Source organism: Pinus tabuliformis, chromosome 4_1 (genome assembly GCF_031772625.1).
Source record: "Pinus tabuliformis cultivar Carrire ecotype Pingquan chromosome 4_1, CPIR1, whole genome shotgun sequence".
NCBI classification, from domain to species: Eukaryota; Viridiplantae; Streptophyta; class Pinopsida; order Pinales; family Pinaceae; genus Pinus; species Pinus tabuliformis.
The window spans coordinates 67,027,808-67,046,674 of NC_142303.1; the positions used below are offsets into that span (position 1 = coordinate 67,027,808).

At 38.0% G+C, this 18,867-nt stretch overlaps 1 protein-coding gene across 1 annotated transcript in view; it reads right to left on the reverse strand.

The window, feature by feature from the left end:
- Positions 1-18,867, reverse strand: part of LEW3 (UDP-Glycosyltransferase superfamily protein) — a 167,230-nt gene that overhangs the window by 118,671 nt on the left and 29,692 nt on the right. Inside the window, exon 2 of the mRNA XM_089419204.1 lies at positions 16,759-17,045. Within this exon, the coding sequence (XP_089275330.1) occupies positions 16,759-17,045 (287 nt within the window). The remainder of the gene's footprint in view (positions 1-16,758; positions 17,046-18,867) is intronic.

Sequence of the window (18,867 nt, forward strand, 5' to 3'; positions counted from 1 at the left end):
TTGGCCTTCCTTCTACCCTCATCGCATCTAACCAAACATCTCCCATGGTGATGTGCCACCATTTTCGTCACTTCTTGGGATCCTCTTCTTCCAAATCAGCCCTATCATTTTCCATATTTTGGATACCCGCAATGGCTTCTTGACTGGGAATTTCCAAAGACTCATTGGATAAACTCTTCATGTCTTTTGAGATCTTCCATGTACTTGTATATGTAAGTATGAATACCTCCTTAGTTAAGAGGGAGTGTTGAAAAATGTAACTAGGTTTGGTCTTCATAAATTGTATTTGAGTCACAATGAAATGTATTTATCAAAAGAATGAAAAAGAAATTATTATTATTATTATTATTATGATTATGACTCATTAAAGCATGGGTTTCATGCTTGGGCCATCATGTTTTAGCCTTTAGGTCAAAGTCCCCATTGAGGACTTATAGGATTTATTCTAAGTCATTAGAGTCATTGTCCATTTAAGGAGACCCTTCTTGGGCTTTTGAATCATGTAAAAAGATATATTATTGAGTCAAATAAGGTATTTGTCACCTCCACACCAACTCGGCCTCAAACTGGGTAATTTGACCTCACCAGAAGCCTATATATACAGGCAGTTCGAATTCATTTGGAGAAATCTCACTCACAAGTTCAATATCCAAGAGAAGGAAGCAAAAAAGTCTAAAATTCCAAGAGGAGAAGAAAAAGTGCTGGAAGGATCAAGATCGAAGTTTTTGGGTCATCTCTCTCTCTCATGTGTGGACTTTCTAGTGCTCTACTGGAGGGTCGAAGTGCAGCTAATGGATCGAAGATTTGTTGGGGTAACTGCTGGGTCGAAGTTGCTGCTACTAGGTTGAAAATTGTTGCTGCCAAGTCGAAGTTGTTGTTGCTAGGTCAAAGTTGTTGTTAAAAAGGTTATCATCTACAGAAGGAAGAGAGGGCCAACTTGTAGGAATTTACAGGGTAAGTTCCTCAGAAAGAATACCAAAAGGACACCGCTCACAACCAGATCACAAATCAATACACCAGTATTTTTGACGTGGTTAAAACCCTCAAAGAGGGAAACAGTCCACGGTCTGTCCCAACGTGGGTACTACAGGCAATTTATTAATCAAAGAATGAAAATTTACATAAGCTTCTCTCATGCACGGATTACCCGAACAATGACCCTCCATGCGCTTTAAATAGAACTCATGGACCAATCGGGTGTCAAGCCACGGATCAAGTGTCGGTAATACCGAGGAGAGAGTGAACCGTCAGATCACTACATATCGTGACCGTCGGATTGTAAGTTACAAAATGTACAACGATAAAGAAACACACTTTACCTAACTCTATACCTAACTCTACACTAGACCAAGTTGAACTTAAATATATCCTATGTGTCGGAATATCCTAACATCCCCCCTTAAGAACAACTTGGGATAGGATTGAAGGATTTACAAATATGAGACAATAGGAGAAGGAAGGAGGCACTAGAGCCTATCCCCCCTTAGTGACAACTTCTTGAACTCCAAGCATATATCGAAGTTTAGTGAACTTCGCCTCTGTGAGAGCCTTTGTGAAGATGTCTGCAACCTGATCATCTGTTCGACAATATTGCACTTCAAGAACATGGTCATGAATGAGCTTTCTGATGAAGTGCATGTGTAGTTCAATGTGTTTGCTGCGCTGATGCTGGACTGGATCTTTGCATAGCTGAATGGCACTTTGATTATCACACCAAAGTGTGGTTGGATGCTGTTGCTCAAAGCCAAACTCTGATAGGATCTGACGAAGCCACAAGGCTTCCTTACTAGCTTCCACGGCACCACGATATTCTGCTTCTGCTGACGAAAGAGAAATGGCAGCCTGTTTCTTACAAGCCCATGTAATAGGTCCTGAACCAAGAGTGAAGACATAACCGGCAGTAGACTTCCGATCATCAGGGTCACCAGCCCAATCAGAATCAGTGAAACCAACTAATAGAGGAGCTGCTTTGGCACTGTAATGAATCCCAAACTGTACTATACCTCGAACATAACGAAGTATTCTTTTGGCTGCTTTCCAATGACTTTCACGGGGGTTTTGCATAAAACGAGCAACAAGGCCAACAGCAAAGGAAAGATCAGGACGAGTATGGGTTAAATACAAGAGTTTTCCTACAAGTTGACGATATAAGGTAGCATCAACTTCAGGAGAAGTACAAGAGACTGAAAGTTTGACTCCAGACTGAAAGGGAGAAGGGGCTGGCTTACAGTCTTCCATGTGAAAATGACGAAGAATATCACAAGCATACTTGGACTGGGAAAGGAAAATACCCTCCTTGGATTGCAAGACTTGAAGACCGAGAAAATAGTGTAAGTGTCCTAAGTCTGTCATTTCAAATTTCTTTTTAAGGCTGGACTTCACATGGTTTATAAGGTTGGGATCACTACCAGTAAGAATAAGATCATCAACATAAAGAACAAGGATGATAAGAGAGTTGCCCACTTTCTTGGTGTAGACAGTATTGTCAGAATAACACCTAGAAAAGCCAGATTCTAAAAGAAAGCTATCCATTTTGGCATACCAAGCCCGAGGAGCTTGCTTGAGACCATAAAGGGATTTCTTAAGTCGACAAACAAGGCTGGAGTCTGTTTGTATGAAGCCAATGGGTTGTTCCATATAGATTTCTTCCTGCAAGTCCCCATGCAAGAAGGCAGATTTAACATCCATCTGATGGACTTCCCATTTTAAAGAGGCAACAAGGGAAAGAACAAGGCGGATAGAGTTCATTTTGGCAACAGGGGAGAAGGTTTCAGTGTAGTCAATGCCTTCAACCTGTGAAAAGCCCTTAGCAACAAGACGAGCTTTATGTTTATCAATTTTCCCATCTGGTCCATACTTGGTTCTGTAAACCCATTTACATCTAACAAGTTTGCGTCCCTTTGGTAGAGGAACAAGATCCCATGTATCATTTGCCAACAATGAATGATATTCTTCATTCATAGCTGCTTCCCAATGTGGATGGCCTGAAGCTTCTGCAAAAGTGTCAGGATCATGATTTACTGGAGCTTGAGCCAGTAAAGAAGAGGCTCTTTCAAACTGAGAACGTGTACGTCGCTGATCTATAGGATCACCAGCAAGATCACCCGCTGCATCCCGAGTAGCACGGACCCATCTTGGAAGTTGAGGATCCTGAGAAGGTGGAGGAGGATTGTCATCCTCACTTTCATCATCTGAAGAAGAAATGTTTTCAAAAGTAGAAGAGATAGGAAGAGGTGGCACATCCGCCAGACTAGGCTCGCAGGCCGATTTATTTTCATCAAATTTTACATCTCTTCTAATGATAACATTTTTGGACTTAAATGGAATAAGTCTATAACCTTTTACATCTTCAGAATATCCAACAAAAGTACATTTCTCACTCTTAGGTTCTAAAGCTTTATGCTTTTCATCTGGAATATGGGCCCATGCTTCACTTCCCAACACACGAAAGTGACTTACATCTGGTTTAATGGAACTCCAAGCTTCTTCTGGAGTGATATTCTCTAGAACCTTAGTAGGAGTGTGATTGATTATATAATTTGCACAATTAATTGCTTCGGCCCAAAAACTAAGACTGAGTCCTTTAGATTGCAGCATACAATTAGCCATTTCCTTTAAGGTGCGATTTTTCCTTTCAGCTACACCATTTTGTTGTGGAGTGTATGGAACAGTATGTTGCATTTGAATTCCATTTTCGGTGCAAAAGTTGATGAATGTGTTTTTAACATATTCTCCACCATTATCAGTTCTTAGCTTAAGAATTTGATGTCCAGATTGTTTTTCAACAAAGGCTTTGAAGGCCAAAAATGTGTTAAATACTTCGCTCTTGAGTTTTAAGAAGTATACCCAAGTGCGTCTGGAGAAATCATCAATGAAAGTTAAGAAGTACTTGCAGCCAGAGAATGAAGCAACAGGAAGAGGACCACATAAATCACTGTGCACAAGCTGTAAAGGGGCTGAGGCATGCCAAGAGGCACGTTTGTCAAAACTGTCCCGATGATGTTTTCCGAGTACACATCCGGAACAAACACCATCTCTGCAAGATACCATAGGAAGACCTGTCACCATATTTTCTTTACATAGATGCTGAAGGGAGCGATAGTTTAAGTGACCAAATCGCTCATGCCAAAGTTTGCTCACTTCATCATTATGAGCAACAAATACTGAGGGAAGATTTGATGACCCAAAGTTGTGAAACTTATACAACCTTGTGGAATCATCAGCAAGACCAGTAGCTAGAATCTGTTTAGGATCTTTTAGATCCTTGATTACAACATCATGAGGTGAAAATTCAACAATTTTACCTTCACCTGAATGAGTTATCTGATAGACAGATAGAAGGTTGCAGGATAAGGTTGGAACACATAATACATCATTAAACTTACCATTGTCTAGATGAACAGTTCCAGTCCCTACAACATTAAGAGATCTATCATCACCAACATATATATTTTTGGTGTTACAATCATTTAAAGAAGAAAACATGGCTTGGTTTTTGGCCATGTGATAAGAGGCTCCAGAATCAATGAGCCACTCATGAGAATGAGAAGAAGAAGAAGATACATTTAATGCATAACCAGACTGAGATGATTGACAACGACATGCAGAAAGTGCCATTCCGGAAGTTGAAGTTGAAGTAGGCTCCACATGGATGTTATGTTTCTTCATTGCGGCTTCCAAGGCTTCCATCTTCTTAAAGCATTTAGATTCTAAGTGGCCATCTCGATTACAAAAGTTACAATGTCTATCAGTGTTCTTCCATTTGTTTTTATTGGTCTTATCATTTTGCTGAAATGATCTTTCATTTTGAGGCTGAGTTGGTTTAGGACCATTCTTTTGAGGATATGACTTCTTAGGATTCTTTGAATTTGGTTGCTGCTGGGCGGCTAACGCTTTTGTGGAAGAGTTTCCAAGATTAAGAAGACCAAGGTGTAAGAGTTTTTCTTGTTCTCTTATTAAGGAATCACAAAAGGAGTCAAAGGAAGGGGCCTTGTAGTCTTTTCCTTGACAAATGAAAGCTTCCCTTGTAGAATGGAAAGTGGAAACAAATACAGAGTAGGCAGGTCCCAACTTAGTAAGGATGGAATAAATAAGGTTACCATCTTCTTTCTTAACTTTAACACCTTCCAAGAGATATCTAAGGGTCTTGAATTTGGACAAGAAATCTTCAATGCAAGAAAAATTATTAGGATCCAAAGTAAGCAACTCATTTTCAAGTTGATGGGCTCTAATTTCATTTTTAATCCCAAAAACTTTAGCGAGTTTTTCTAATGCTTCATGAGGAGTCTCAAGTTCTGCAATGTGGAATCTAAGATCAGAAGAAATAGACATCCCTATCAAACCACGTGCTTGATCTTGTCTATTTTCCCATTTTGCAGCCTTGTCTTCATCTTTTGGTTTCTTCTCTTGGTCTGTGGCTATTCTGAAGAGACCTTTACTTCTAAGTAAATCTTCCATGTAGGCTACCCATTGGAAGTAGTTAGGGCTGTCAAGAATGACTTGGCATGGACTTTCCATTTTTTTTTTAAAACTGAAGCTGAAGATGCTGAAAGTAAATGTTCCAATGGATAGATCTCGAAAAAATAGGCGGTTTTAAAAAAAACGGCTCTGAAAAAGGCTTCCGGATGAAGTAGTTATGGCTTTTTGAAAAAAAATTGTTGACGTTGCCGGCAAAGTGTGCGAATGAAAAAATCCGCCCCCACAAAATGGAGACTTGAACCCAAGACCTCTACTCTCTTAAAATAGCTTTGAACCAATTGATCTATACAAAAAATTTTGAGAGAGAGAGAGAAGGGGGGGGCCTTGGTTTGCGTGCTTGCCTTGAAAAAACTCTTTTTCCCTACAAAACACAAAACACAAAACACAAATCCCAACACGAATATGCAAAGAAAAACGAACCTTGCGGCTCGAAGTTAGCTTTAGCCAAAAAACTAGAAATTTAAAAAAAAAAATTCAAAGTTAGCTTTAGCCGAAAAACTAAATATTTTTCTCAAAGTTTCTGATTTTCCGAGATCACACTAAGGTGCAGGGAAAAGAGCATACGCATGAGAAAAATCCTTCCTTTCTGTTTCTGATTTGCCCAGATCACACAGAGTCGCAGGGCAAAGAGCATACGCAGAAATGAAAGGTATAGATCCAGTTAAAAAAAAGGGCTAAATAAACCGAAACCGAAATAAGCAGAGAGAAAATAACAGTAAACTGCAAAAAAACACTGTATACCTCCCGATCTGAAAAATGACGCAGCTAGGGCTACCGGAAACCTTTTCGCGTGAAACGAAAGGGGTTCCTCACTGGAACAGATGCTCCGAACGCAACAGAGCAGTTCTCTCAGCCCGAAAGCAGTCAGAAACAGCAGATCTAGGAAACGACAGCCGCATGCAGTTCTACCGGCTTCAGATTTGGATCACCAACGGACGCGGCCCTCAAATAGCTCTGATACCATGTAGGAATTTACAGGGTAAGTTCCTCAGAAAGAATACCAAAAGGACACCGCTCACAACCAGATCACAGATCAATACACCAGTATTTTTGACGTGGTTAAAACCCTCAAAGAGGGAAACAGTCCACGGCCTGTCCCAACGTGGGTACTACAGGCAATTTATTAATCAAAGAATGAAAATTTACATAAGCTTCTCTCATGCACGGATTACCCGAACAATGACCCTCCATGCGCTTTAAATAGAACTCATGGACCAATCGGGTGTCAAGCCACGGATCAAGTGTCGGTAATACCGAGGAGAGAGTGAACCGTCGGATCACTACATATCGTGACAATCGGATTGTAAGTTACAAAATGTACAACGGTAAAGAAACACACTTTACCTAACTCTACACTAGACCAAGTTGAACTTAACTATATCCTATGTGTCGGAATATCCTAACACAACTTGGCGTGGAGGAAGTCTATGTCTAGGTCAAGAGTCTTGGATTATCTAGTGAAATTATTAAGGAAGAGTTGTTGACTAGGTTTTCCCCTAGATAAGGGTTTTGCCCTAGTTGTCCGCCTACATCTGGTGTTTGTGATCTTTGTGCTATTGTTTTGGTAATTGCTTGATGAACTAAAGTTAAAAGAGGAACATAAAAAAACATAAGAATACCACAAGTAATTGTCAATATAAAGAAAATATTTCTACCTTACTGATTTTCTAACAAAGGAGAGTGAGCCTCTAAGCATTAGGAAAAAGGATTGCCTTTCACTATTATAAGAAGTCAAACTTCAGTAACCACTTCAGATCTGAGAGACTGGGCTTTCCGTTGCACTCAAGGAAGGATCCACAAAGTTCTAGGCTTATTACACGACTTAAATCTGAAGTATAATCACCATAGAAGTGGACCGAGATCCCTTCTCCATTTCTGAGCAAATCTAGACTGAATTTAGAGCATTCTGGAAAGATAGATCGCAAGCTTCAGCTCTAAGATAAGTCTCACAGACCTGTGCCTTGTGGCATATCCCACTAATCAAAATTTACACCTGTGCATCTTGGAATCAAAATTGTGAAGAAGGAATCTGAGATTCTGAAGCATACCTGTGGGAAGTCAAGTTTGAATTTTTTTTAAGGATATTGTCAAATCAAAAAGTTGATATCTCCTTCAAAGATTGACCTGTATCTATATCTCAAATATTCGCAAAAGTAAGTCCTAGATCGAGTTAGGTAGAAACTCTCTAGGCCCATCATAAAAGTATTTTCATCATTTGAGGTTTGTTGCCCTGTGGAAGAAGGATCAATCTATGATCCACGTCCTGTACATTCTACAATGACAAGGCTAGCTCATATATATATATATATACACACACACAATGAGAACTTGATCAATTGATAAAGCCGACTCATTGCAAAGGAACCTTTGATCACTTCCTTAATAGCATTTGTGAGTATGGGTATAGCAATCTGAAAGGAAAGCTTCAGGCAGAAAGTGAAGTCACATCCTTGTGACAATAACATCATAAGTATAAGATAACTTTGAGAAATTGTTGGCAAGCACTGCAAGACTTTTTTAATGTTGCTACACTATACCTATCAATGATTAGCAGAGGGCTATAAACTCTATAAACTCTGAAGAAATAGCAGTTGAAAGGTCATTGTAACAGAAATCAGTGACTCTACCAACTTTTGTCACACCTCAACGAGAGGACTCTAAGGAAGAACAGTCTGAGAAATCGAGTATGTTGGAGCAGGAAAAGATAAATATCTCAAATTGATGATGACCTTGAAGAAACCATGGCATCTGAAAGTGCAAGCCTCAACAGGTATGTAACCATGAGGTATTTATGTTACATTTTTTAGGATCCACCATGTAGTAGGGTGGATTGATTGTATAGGGTTTGTTGTTGAAATCACTGACTCTAATAACAATCTAGTCTTATAGAAACCATAACCTTGTTCCCTCATGGAAACCCTAACCCTTAAGGTTTGTATGCAATCTAGGGCTCATGTCAAGAAGGCTGATAAGTTTTCTGTAAACCCTTGATCTAGGGTTGGCAGTTAATAACCCTAGGAGTGTAACCTCTAAGTCTCATGGTAACCTTAGATTGTCAGATAGATATCATGCTCTTGTTATTATATATTTTGCTTGGGGATACTTGTCAGTGAATATTGCAGGTACAGGAAGTAAAGGAAGATGGATGGGTTGATCCTCTGTTTTGAGAAGCATGATGGAAGGAGGGAACTGTACGAACCCTTGGATCCTCAGGCACTATGATAGGTTCATGATATAACTATGGAACTATGGATGCCTGGTACATAGCAAGGAGAAGTAGAAGGTGAAAAGACCTCTACTATGGTTAAAAGATTGCAGTCAAGCATTGTAATTATGACAGGATGCATCATATTGAAAAGATGGCATCATAATAGAAGCATACCGTTGAAGCAAGAGCTCATGACATCATTAGAGAAGCTTGAAAGAATAGTTGAAGTAGAAGTCTACATGGATGTAGTTGTCATCATATAAAAGAAGTAGCTCTTGGTAACCTCATTAAAAGCATTAAAAGAAAGTCATCTAGCATGATAGAAGGAATTCATCATACATCATCATCATTAAAGGAGCATTTGTTGAATGAGGATAATCTAGATCCTCTGTTGGAATCTTCATTAGAAGGTTCACCTCTACTTGGAAGAAGCGTCTCGATGATCATTACACCTTGTGTGGGATCCATTGTTTAGAAGGATGATGGTATGATGACAAAGGAATACAGCATGTTGAGATGGTTGAAGTACTTTCAATCAAGGAAGTTGCCAAAGGAAGTCTAGATGACCAAAAGAAGAAAAGAGATATGTTTACATCATGTCATCATATAGTTGCAGATAGCATGGGTAAATGCTCTACCTTGAGAGCATGATAAAGGATCTCTTCCTTTGGAAAGATGCATGAAGACATGGTTCACATATTGACAAAGATGAAATTAACATATGTCCTCATATGGAATATGAGGTGGTTGACAAAGATGAAAGAACTATGGATAGATGTTCCTGGGGAGCAATATGTGAAGAAAGAGAGAAGAGATCGTGAAAGATGCAACTATGGTCACATAGTAGAGGAAATCAACATCCGATGACTAGAAGAATTAGTTGTGACATCTCCTTAGAGAAGGCATGAAGACCCTGATAAGGTCTGTAAAGAAAGGAGAGCCTTGACATTGAAAGTCTTGGAGATGTGCTTATGAATGTGCAGGATGTTGATATGGAAAGCAAGATGTCATGATGAAAGGCCATTGCAAAAGGTAACATTCATTTGATGTTCATTCTTTTTTTAACAACATCTGGATGGATTGATACAGGGCTATAGAAAGAGAGTTGTATGTGTTATCTACAACTAGCACTCATGTGATTCGATGGAAGATCGTGAAGGAAACATGACTTGGAAGAGGTAGCAGTATGAAGAAAAGCCAGATGTGGACTAGAAGATCACTTTTCGATGAAAAGAAGGATGATATGACTGATGTAACTCGTGAAGGAAAGTGATGGATGGTCGATGCCCTACGACTGATAAAGGCTCCATTATGAATAGGATGAACTTCATGACATCAAAAGGAGTCCCACTAGCAATTGATGGTCCCATGATCTCCACCTAGAGCAGAAAGAAGATGGAAGCAAGTCCTTGGTTAAGAGGGTGCTTGGACAAGTCCCTGGACAAGAGGGAGCTTGGGTACATTCCTTTGGGTACATTCCTTTGGGTACATTCCTTTATAGGAATGGGTATATCTTCCCTAGTTGAGAGGGAAAGATAGACACATCATTCCTTTCTTCACTTTTGAAAGAAATAATGGAGGATTGGGTAAGCATCGGGCATCTGATACTCTTTGAGGATGAGGTAGGGCATCCAAGATAAGAGTTGTCGAAAAGGACCAATATTCCTTGAGGACTGTGTATCCAAGATAAGAGTAGTCCTGGAAGGACATACTCTGTGAACACCTGGGTGGGGTATGTACCTTGAGAGACAATGATGATGGTGTCTATAAGTCATTGGTCTCGCCAGCATTGTGCTCTGATCTTGTGAAGAGATAGAGTTGTTAGTCAAGGCCTTGCTATGTGATAATGTTGGATGATATGATGCTAAACAGATGGGTTACCAATCCGACTCTTCTTATGAGAACTTTTCAAATGGAAGTATTGTCCTTGTACCTGTTGTCAATTATGAATACCTCCCTAGAAAAGAGTGAGTGTTGAAATATAACTAGTGTTAGTCTTCTTTGAGCTTTGCCACCAAGGCCACACCTAGTGGGGTTGAGGATTTTTCCCACATCAACTTAGGTGTGTAAGCAAGGCGACAACAAGGTCTAAGTTGAATAAAATAGACTTTGTCGTAACATAACCCTAAATTACAATAGAAAACATTAAAAAGAAAAAAAATAAGGTTTTATTTTTATTATTTTATAGGATTAACACAAGAGAATGGACTAGCACCTTTCTCAATCATCTGTTAATGGAATCTAGGGCTAAATATCTATGGAAGAGAATTGATGGAAACAATTTCAAAGACAGAAAGAAAGTTACATGTAGGTTTCTTAACCCCATAAACCCTAGTGTCCTCCTATCTTCTTAGGAGATAAAATGGGAGGAAGCTACACTTAAGTTCCTTAAGAGAAACATGATGACAATCTTTTGAAGGAAATGTTAAATCCATTAAAGATTCAATAACACTTTGGTGAAAGTTCATTAAAAGCATAATTCTACAACAAGCACAGGATGGAAGAAGATACTTACAATAAATTAGCACAAAATCATCATAGAATCACCATTCATCATCTAAGAGAGATAAACATCAAATCAAAATATCCTCCCCAAGACAAATTTGCTCATTAATGCTCTCCATAGCGACCAAAAAAGATGAGACAAGCTAGTGTGCACTAAGCTCCAAGTTTGTGTGACAATGATCTAGAGTCTAGACAATGATATCATGGCATATAAAATAGTGTTGCACAATCCTCCCTCCCCGCCTCCCCAAGGATCCAAGGCCGGAACAGCGTCTTGTACGGATCCTTGGGTGATCCTCCGACAGAACCACGGATCCAAAAATCGAATATACAAATCCACCATTTTGAGGCAATTCCTAGAAATTTGGAACCGCGCGAGCCTAATCTGCGGATCCGAAAAAGGATTTGTCGCGTATCTGCGGAGGTTCAAGCACGAATCCGTGCGGATCGCGAGTGGATCCGAAGGGAGATGACCAGTTCTGCGGGTTTCTAAATTTTTTTCAAATTTTTTCTTTGACTTAAGTTGTGTTGGGGCTTCCCGAACAATCCCAAGGAGATCCCTCGATGCTCCTTGGATGCATCCTAGATGCTCTCTCATGGTAATGTTAAATTCCTAAAGTAAAAGTGACATTCTCCTTAATCTTTCATCTTCATCCTTTTACTTAAATTTTTTAAATTACCATGAAATGACTCAAGATGTTTGAGAGTGGTTTCAGCCTCCTCGGACTTCATATAGAGAAAATAGAATTTCATATCCTATTCAAAATTCAGCAGACTTAACAGTTTCCAGGAATTCAGGATCAATGGGATTGTGGCATTTCATTAGATTATATCATGTATGAGAGTATGTGATTAGCATTTAATCAAGAGTATCGAGCCCTACATGTACCCTAGTGTTGGTGGTCTTAATTGTTGAACTCCTTTGTCATGGGCTTAGCAAAAAATTACCTTTCAATCAAATCAAAATCATTGATCAAGCATGTTAAGCTTTTTCCGCCATATTTGAAGGTCTGGATTGGGGTTTGATCAAAATTGAGCAATGTTGACTATTATCCCTAGACATTCGAGGTAGAGGCAAAGGCTAGACAAGAGGAGAAGAATCGAGATTCTAGATGGTTGATGCTCGAATAATTAATCATTGATGTTCAATGGATGCCATATCTATCTTGATTTATGTACAAATATGCATGTTTTCATATCTTCTACAACTAATTTGGTATTTTGGATTTTTTTAATATAAATGTAAAAAAACAATATATATATAAGAGTCTAAGACACTTCCGAGATGCTTCGCTTCCTAGATTTTTGGCAAATGACGCTTCCGATGCTTCACTTCCGAAAAATATCCCCACTTCATGCATCATTGCTATAAATCCACAAAAAGCGGATGTCACCTTCTTTACCTCATGCAACTACTTAGTTTATATGGTATATGACATTGTACTCGTGAACTATAAGAGGAGGATGCCATACAGCTCAAAGTGATGTCATCAAAACCTATCATTAATTGAAGGCCCCTTTTTGACTTGAATAAGTCAAATACTTTGTTCATGAAGCGAATTAACCAGTGGATGTGCTCCCTCATGGTCACTAGATAAATGTTTTGCTTAATAAGGGAGAAGCATACATAAGGATATATATAAATCCATGGCCAAAACGAGTTGATTGGAGGAACCGTTTTTCATAACCAATGCTTGCATATAGGTCAACTTCTTTATGTCTTGGTCAATGTATTAGATGGGGCCACATTCAATAAATGTCTTGCCTATGAACCTATAAGATGACATCGGTACAAATACTCATATTTTAATGGGTGCATCCTCTTGTTCAATGCCTTGCTTCACATAGGTAATAACATGCATAAAGGGATGTATTACGGAGTCGTTTTGGAAATTCAAGGATGCCATATAGCATATTTGGAATGACATCATAACAACGAACCACTCTTTCTAGTGCAGCCATTTCCTCTTGCACGAATTAATGGATCTATCCCCTTGAGTTTTGATTTGTGGATATTTTGGACATTAAACACATTGATGAGGTTGTTACCTTCTTGGCTGCTATTTTAGAAGGTTCTACCTAATTAACTACTAATTTTATTCTTGTTGAAGTTGTCTCGTGGAGTTAGCTAGAGGTGAGAACATTACTATATTGTTCTCCTTGTGGAGGATGACAACGGAGTTAGTTAAAAATGAGAACATTACAATATTGTTTTCTTTGTGGAGGATCATAATTTTATTATTTTTTCTAACAGAGAAAAGTGAATCGCAACAACTCACTTCTACTTCGAGTAAAAAGCTTGTTCAGGAGGTTGGAAATGAAATATTTTATTATTATTCCTTGGATAATTAATGGAAAATGATTAATTGTTTATTGCACAAGGAGTTGAGGTCAAACCTATATAAGGGTTTGCTCTCTCCATTTGTAAGTGTGGGTTGAAAGTGCTAAAAGTTCTTGGAAATTACCCTTCTTATTGTTTAAGCCTGTGGAATGGTTATCCATATTTGATGAATGTGTGGCGGATGTTCTTGGAGCCTACTAGTGACAAACACTGCAGATTTGTGGATTGACAAAGTCAACTCAAGGAGCCATAGAGGAGCAGTCTTGCTACATTAAAAGAGTCCCTTAACTTCTTTGTTTCCTTTTTTATGAAGATATGAACTGTATGTGTTAGATGTTTTGGGAGTTACTGCATTAGTTTGAAATTTGAATCAATAGGGAAAGCCACCCTTCAGTTGTCTTGAAAGAGTATCACCCATAAAGACCCTTTCCTTCTTTAAATCTGTGAAGTTTGCTTACCAAGTTTAGGGCTGTTGTGGCATGCTCCTAAATTTTCAATAGTAGCCCTCTAAATAAGCCAACTTGACTCCATAGCCCAAAAATAAAGACAAGGCAATGATCTTCTCATTCAACCAACATAAAAAAATATAAAATTTCCATATTTTAGTTTTGTTTTATGTTTCTAAGCTCCTTTGCTCCCTCTTTTGTCTAGAATGTCTTAAGCTTGGATTACCTTAAGGATTCCCCCCTAAATCAGAGCATATCTAGCCTAAAAATGTGAAATTTTCAATTATTGCAGCCACTGGAAATTATTCTTCTAACTGTAAATTAATTAGCAGTTTATTTTCTATGGCAAACAACAAATAATTCACAACTACAATTTTCACCAAAATAAATATTGCGGGAAATAAACTGGAAACTGAGAAAATACTAACACACACACACACACAAAAATATAACACCGTTGTTTTTGGACAAAAGTCCCCAGAAAAACCCAATGTAGGAAAATCGGTGCAGCAGTTGAAGGTTTTTATTATTAAACAGTAGTGAGAAAATTTTGAGTACAATAAATGTCGCCAAACTGGCAAATCTACCTAAGAGAAACACTGGCAAAAATATACCGAGGGATTTTACCCTCTCTCCGAGCAATCCCAGCACTGTCTTATTGCTGAAAAGCTAGTTGTCCAAACTAGTCTGTGTCACCTTTGCACTGCCTGCCAAACACTCTGCCTGAATTAGTGAGCAATCTAGTCGTCATGCATGCTACTGGCTGGGAAAATGCTTCCTCAGCCTTCTAGAAAATCTTCCTTGCCTCTAGAGACTAAAATGACCTCCCCTTCAGCTAAATCGAACGGCTCACTTGAGGCTCTAGGCTGCCTCTGCACACCCTCCTGGAGAATATTTTCAGCCTCCTCTTTTTGACCCTCCGGAACTTGAAAACTTCCTCTGGACTCATTGTTTTTGCCCCTCTCTGTCTCTGCGTCCCCTCTTTGGCTCGAACTCTTCCGACAAAATGCTGCTACTTTCTAGAAATTCGAACTACCCAAGGAAATCAATCTCAAGTGTGTTCCTCCATCTACCCATCTACTTCTTATAACCTCTAGTTGGGACTCCAACGGACAAGATTAAAACTTAATCAATGACTGAGATTATTTCCTAATCGATCCGTGTAAGTTTCAAGAGAAACCTCACCTTCCTCAATTAATTGTTGTTAATTAGTCATTTTCCCTAAGTTAGACTTAGGAAAAAATTAATTACGGATTAATTAGCGTAATTAAGGCATTTCTAGAAATATTTTCTTGAAACCTTTTTGGGTTATGGAGTCCTAGTGTTTCTTAGCCTCTCTGACAACTATCGAGACTAGAACACCACCCGATGCTATGAAAACTAACAAAAAAGAGCAAGACAGGCTATTGAAGTGACAGAGGATAGATTGTCTGAAGGCACCCTTGGGGTCTCAAAATCTTTGCTTTGGGACTTTTACACTAAATGAGAACCTAAGAGATAACACAATGTTTTTACAAAAGGCCAACCCAATTTTGAGTTCAAAGTTTTGGACCTTGATAGTGCATGAAGCAACTGTTCGTGCAGCCCATGTTATTTTGGTATAAAAGAAATGTGCGTATTGTTTTATTAATATTCAAAGGGATGTTTTATGTCAAAATTTTAAATAATATCAAACTATATGATCTATCACATATCAAACAATTATGGAATACAATCTCAACTCTCATATGATATGTTGTTTAATACGAGAAGAAAAACCGCGAGAAGGAAGCAAATAATAGCATATTTTCTTAATTTTCACTGTCCAAATGGAAATCCACCTTCTCAAGCAGATTGGATTTTCCAACTACATTTGAACAATGTGTTTATCTTCAACAACAATTGGAGATATTTTTCCTGGGCAAGGAGGAAAAGATGAGAAACCAATTTATAGCCTCCAAGTTTAAACTTAATGTACTTAAATTTTGTATCATATCTGTATAATTAGACAAGCAATAAAGTAGATATAAAATTCCTAGGTGTAACTAGTTGTATGGGGTATGTAAAGATGTAACTAATTACATGCAACACAATTGTGCATCAAGAGACTGCCAGGCATTCTTATACAAAGTTATCCTTCCTAATTAAATGAACTCTTATTCCATGTATTACTACTACCACCGGAAAAAGGTTATCTTTCCTAATTAAGGGACCTCTTCTTACATGTACTCTACTACCACCCAGACTCAGAACACAATGGTATTCTCAATGCAAGTATTGGCATCTCATTTGTGCCTTGATGTTTTGCTCAATTGTGTTGCTCTACCTCTGCTCCTATTAGATTGACAAGAGCATTTTCCATCATGGTGTATAATTGCACAAAATGGTCTCTATGTTATCTCCCTACAAATTGGAACAAAATAACCATATAACACGTTAGATATAAGGGATCTCTAATATAATGTTTAATGATGCCCATTATGTGCTTAAGCTTATCCTTTTTGTTGTGGTCTCAAGTTTTTACTTTTATTTCAAAAAAAAAAATCATCAGTTACAACTTCAATATGATATAGATAGGTTAATTTGCCATTGACTTTGCTCCCAATATGATCAGCAGAACCTGTTATTTTTCTACTCAATCATGATCAACAAATCATATGCTCTCCATTCAACAAATGTCTACTGACAACCAAAAGGTCTCTTTGAGAAAAAAGAAGAAATAAATGGGGAAACATCATCGAGTCTCTCAAACAAGATTAGAAAATCAAATTATAAAAAATCAAGAAAAATAATAAACTTGCCTGCTTGCAATGGCATTAACATTATTATACATTGAATTGCGGCTCAGAACACGAGAAAGCATATCTGAACTGATTGTTGGATAATGTGTGTAACAAGCAACCTTGCAGCCAAACAAACGTGCAACAGGGTATGTGAAGGCATAACCACTTGTATCAAAATACAAAATAGGTGTGAACTTGTTAAGAGCTTCCCATGCGAGTAAAACTGAGCCAAGACTCTGGCCAATAAGAGTAAAGTGGGGATAAGTGGCTGCCTCAATCCAAATCCTTTTATACAGATGCACCACCTGTCCAACATCACAGAGGAATAATATCAATCAACAAAGAGAAATGATAATTAAAAAGAAAAAACACAGTACAAGATATACTGATGTCCACACAGCAGTAGTTACTTTTTGCACAAATTTTTACTATAGGGGCACTTCAAAGTTTTAGAAAAATGATAAAATGTACATATATATGATGATCCATGACATTTATGATAACATGTTTACACATAAAATACTAAATAGGCAAAATATGGTGACCATAGTGTGAAACCCAGGTACCAGCAAAGCTTAGGTCATAAAGTGCTGAATATGCAAAAGATGGTCACTGTAGCAGGCAACCCAGGTACCAGCAATGCTACCACAACAATCTATGGATGATAGTTTTTACCCAAATCCAGAACAATGTTTAAGAGATTCATGGTAGTAGACACCCCAGTGGACCAAAAAATTACAGAAGGGTCCACACATTTTCCACATGCCACTGAACAAGGACTCAGGGAGGTACATGCATTGGTAGAAGATTATGACTCGAAGAAGAGGACTTGCTCATCGTTCTTGGCAAGTATGTTGAACTGAAACATTAATTCAACTCTACACTCTTTCAACATGCAAGTCATTACTGCATGAAAACAGAAAAACACAAATATGTCAGTGCAGACTTGAGTTACAAATGTAAATGTAGGTAATAGATTTCCATATTTTAAAATTTGCCCTAAAGTTCTAAATATACTAGAATCATACTGATCTCATGCAACCACACTCTACATATATTTTCCTCCAAGTTGGGATTGGTTAACCATTAACCAAGATGTTCATTGTTACAATATTTCAACACTAGGAGTTAGTTTAAGTACAACTTAGTCTGATGTGTTTCTAAATTAAAGTGTGCTTTTAGTATATTTTTTTATAGGCTTTTGTATTTTATCAATTCAACAATCACAATCATGTCCTACACGAGTGATCTGATGGTTCAACATCTCATCAATATTCACAACACTTGATCCATGGCTTAATACCAGATTAGTCAATGACCTCTATTAAAGAGCATGGAGGGTGATCGATGATCAAACTGAGAAATGTTCTTGTAGATTATTTAAGCATTCATCATATGCCAAAGTGTTGTACACTATTTCCCTCCTTGAGGGTTCTAACCACAAAAATCCTAGAGTCCCAGTCCTTATCTGTGTGTGCACATTTGTCTTAAATGTGTTCAACCTGTGTGAACATACTCTTTCTTTCTAATATGGTATCAGAATGATTTTAAAGCTTCACTCCTTTGTTGATTGAGAATAGACAGTCATTGTGCTGCATGCACAAAGTGAAATCTCATTTCTACATGTACAAGCATTTCCAATGCAAGTGAACCACTTCCTCATGTCCAAAGCATCATTTCCAACTAGTAATACCTTTGTTTTCATCAAAAATGGCTCCATTTTCCCTAATTATGGTAATTTCTCCCCAGTAATTTGATAAATGTGGTAAAATATTTTTTTAGAAACTTCCTAGTTATATATTTTCTGGCTGTGAAATTTCCACGACTGCAATTATTGGACATTATTCTCCTAACTTGTGCAATTTGTTTGTCTTCTATAAATTAATTTTACGGAAAATAGTGAATGATTCACAATTGCAATCTTCACTATTAAAATACCTTGCGGAAGATAAAATAAGGAGCTGAGAAATAATGCACGCATAGAAAAATATGACACCGTTATTTTTGGACAAATGTCCCTGGAAAAACCCCAAAGGGAAACTCAATGCAGCAGATGAGGGTTTTAATATTATTCAGCAATTTAAGAGAAATTACAACTGGTCGCCTTTCACTAGAAAACCTCCAGCA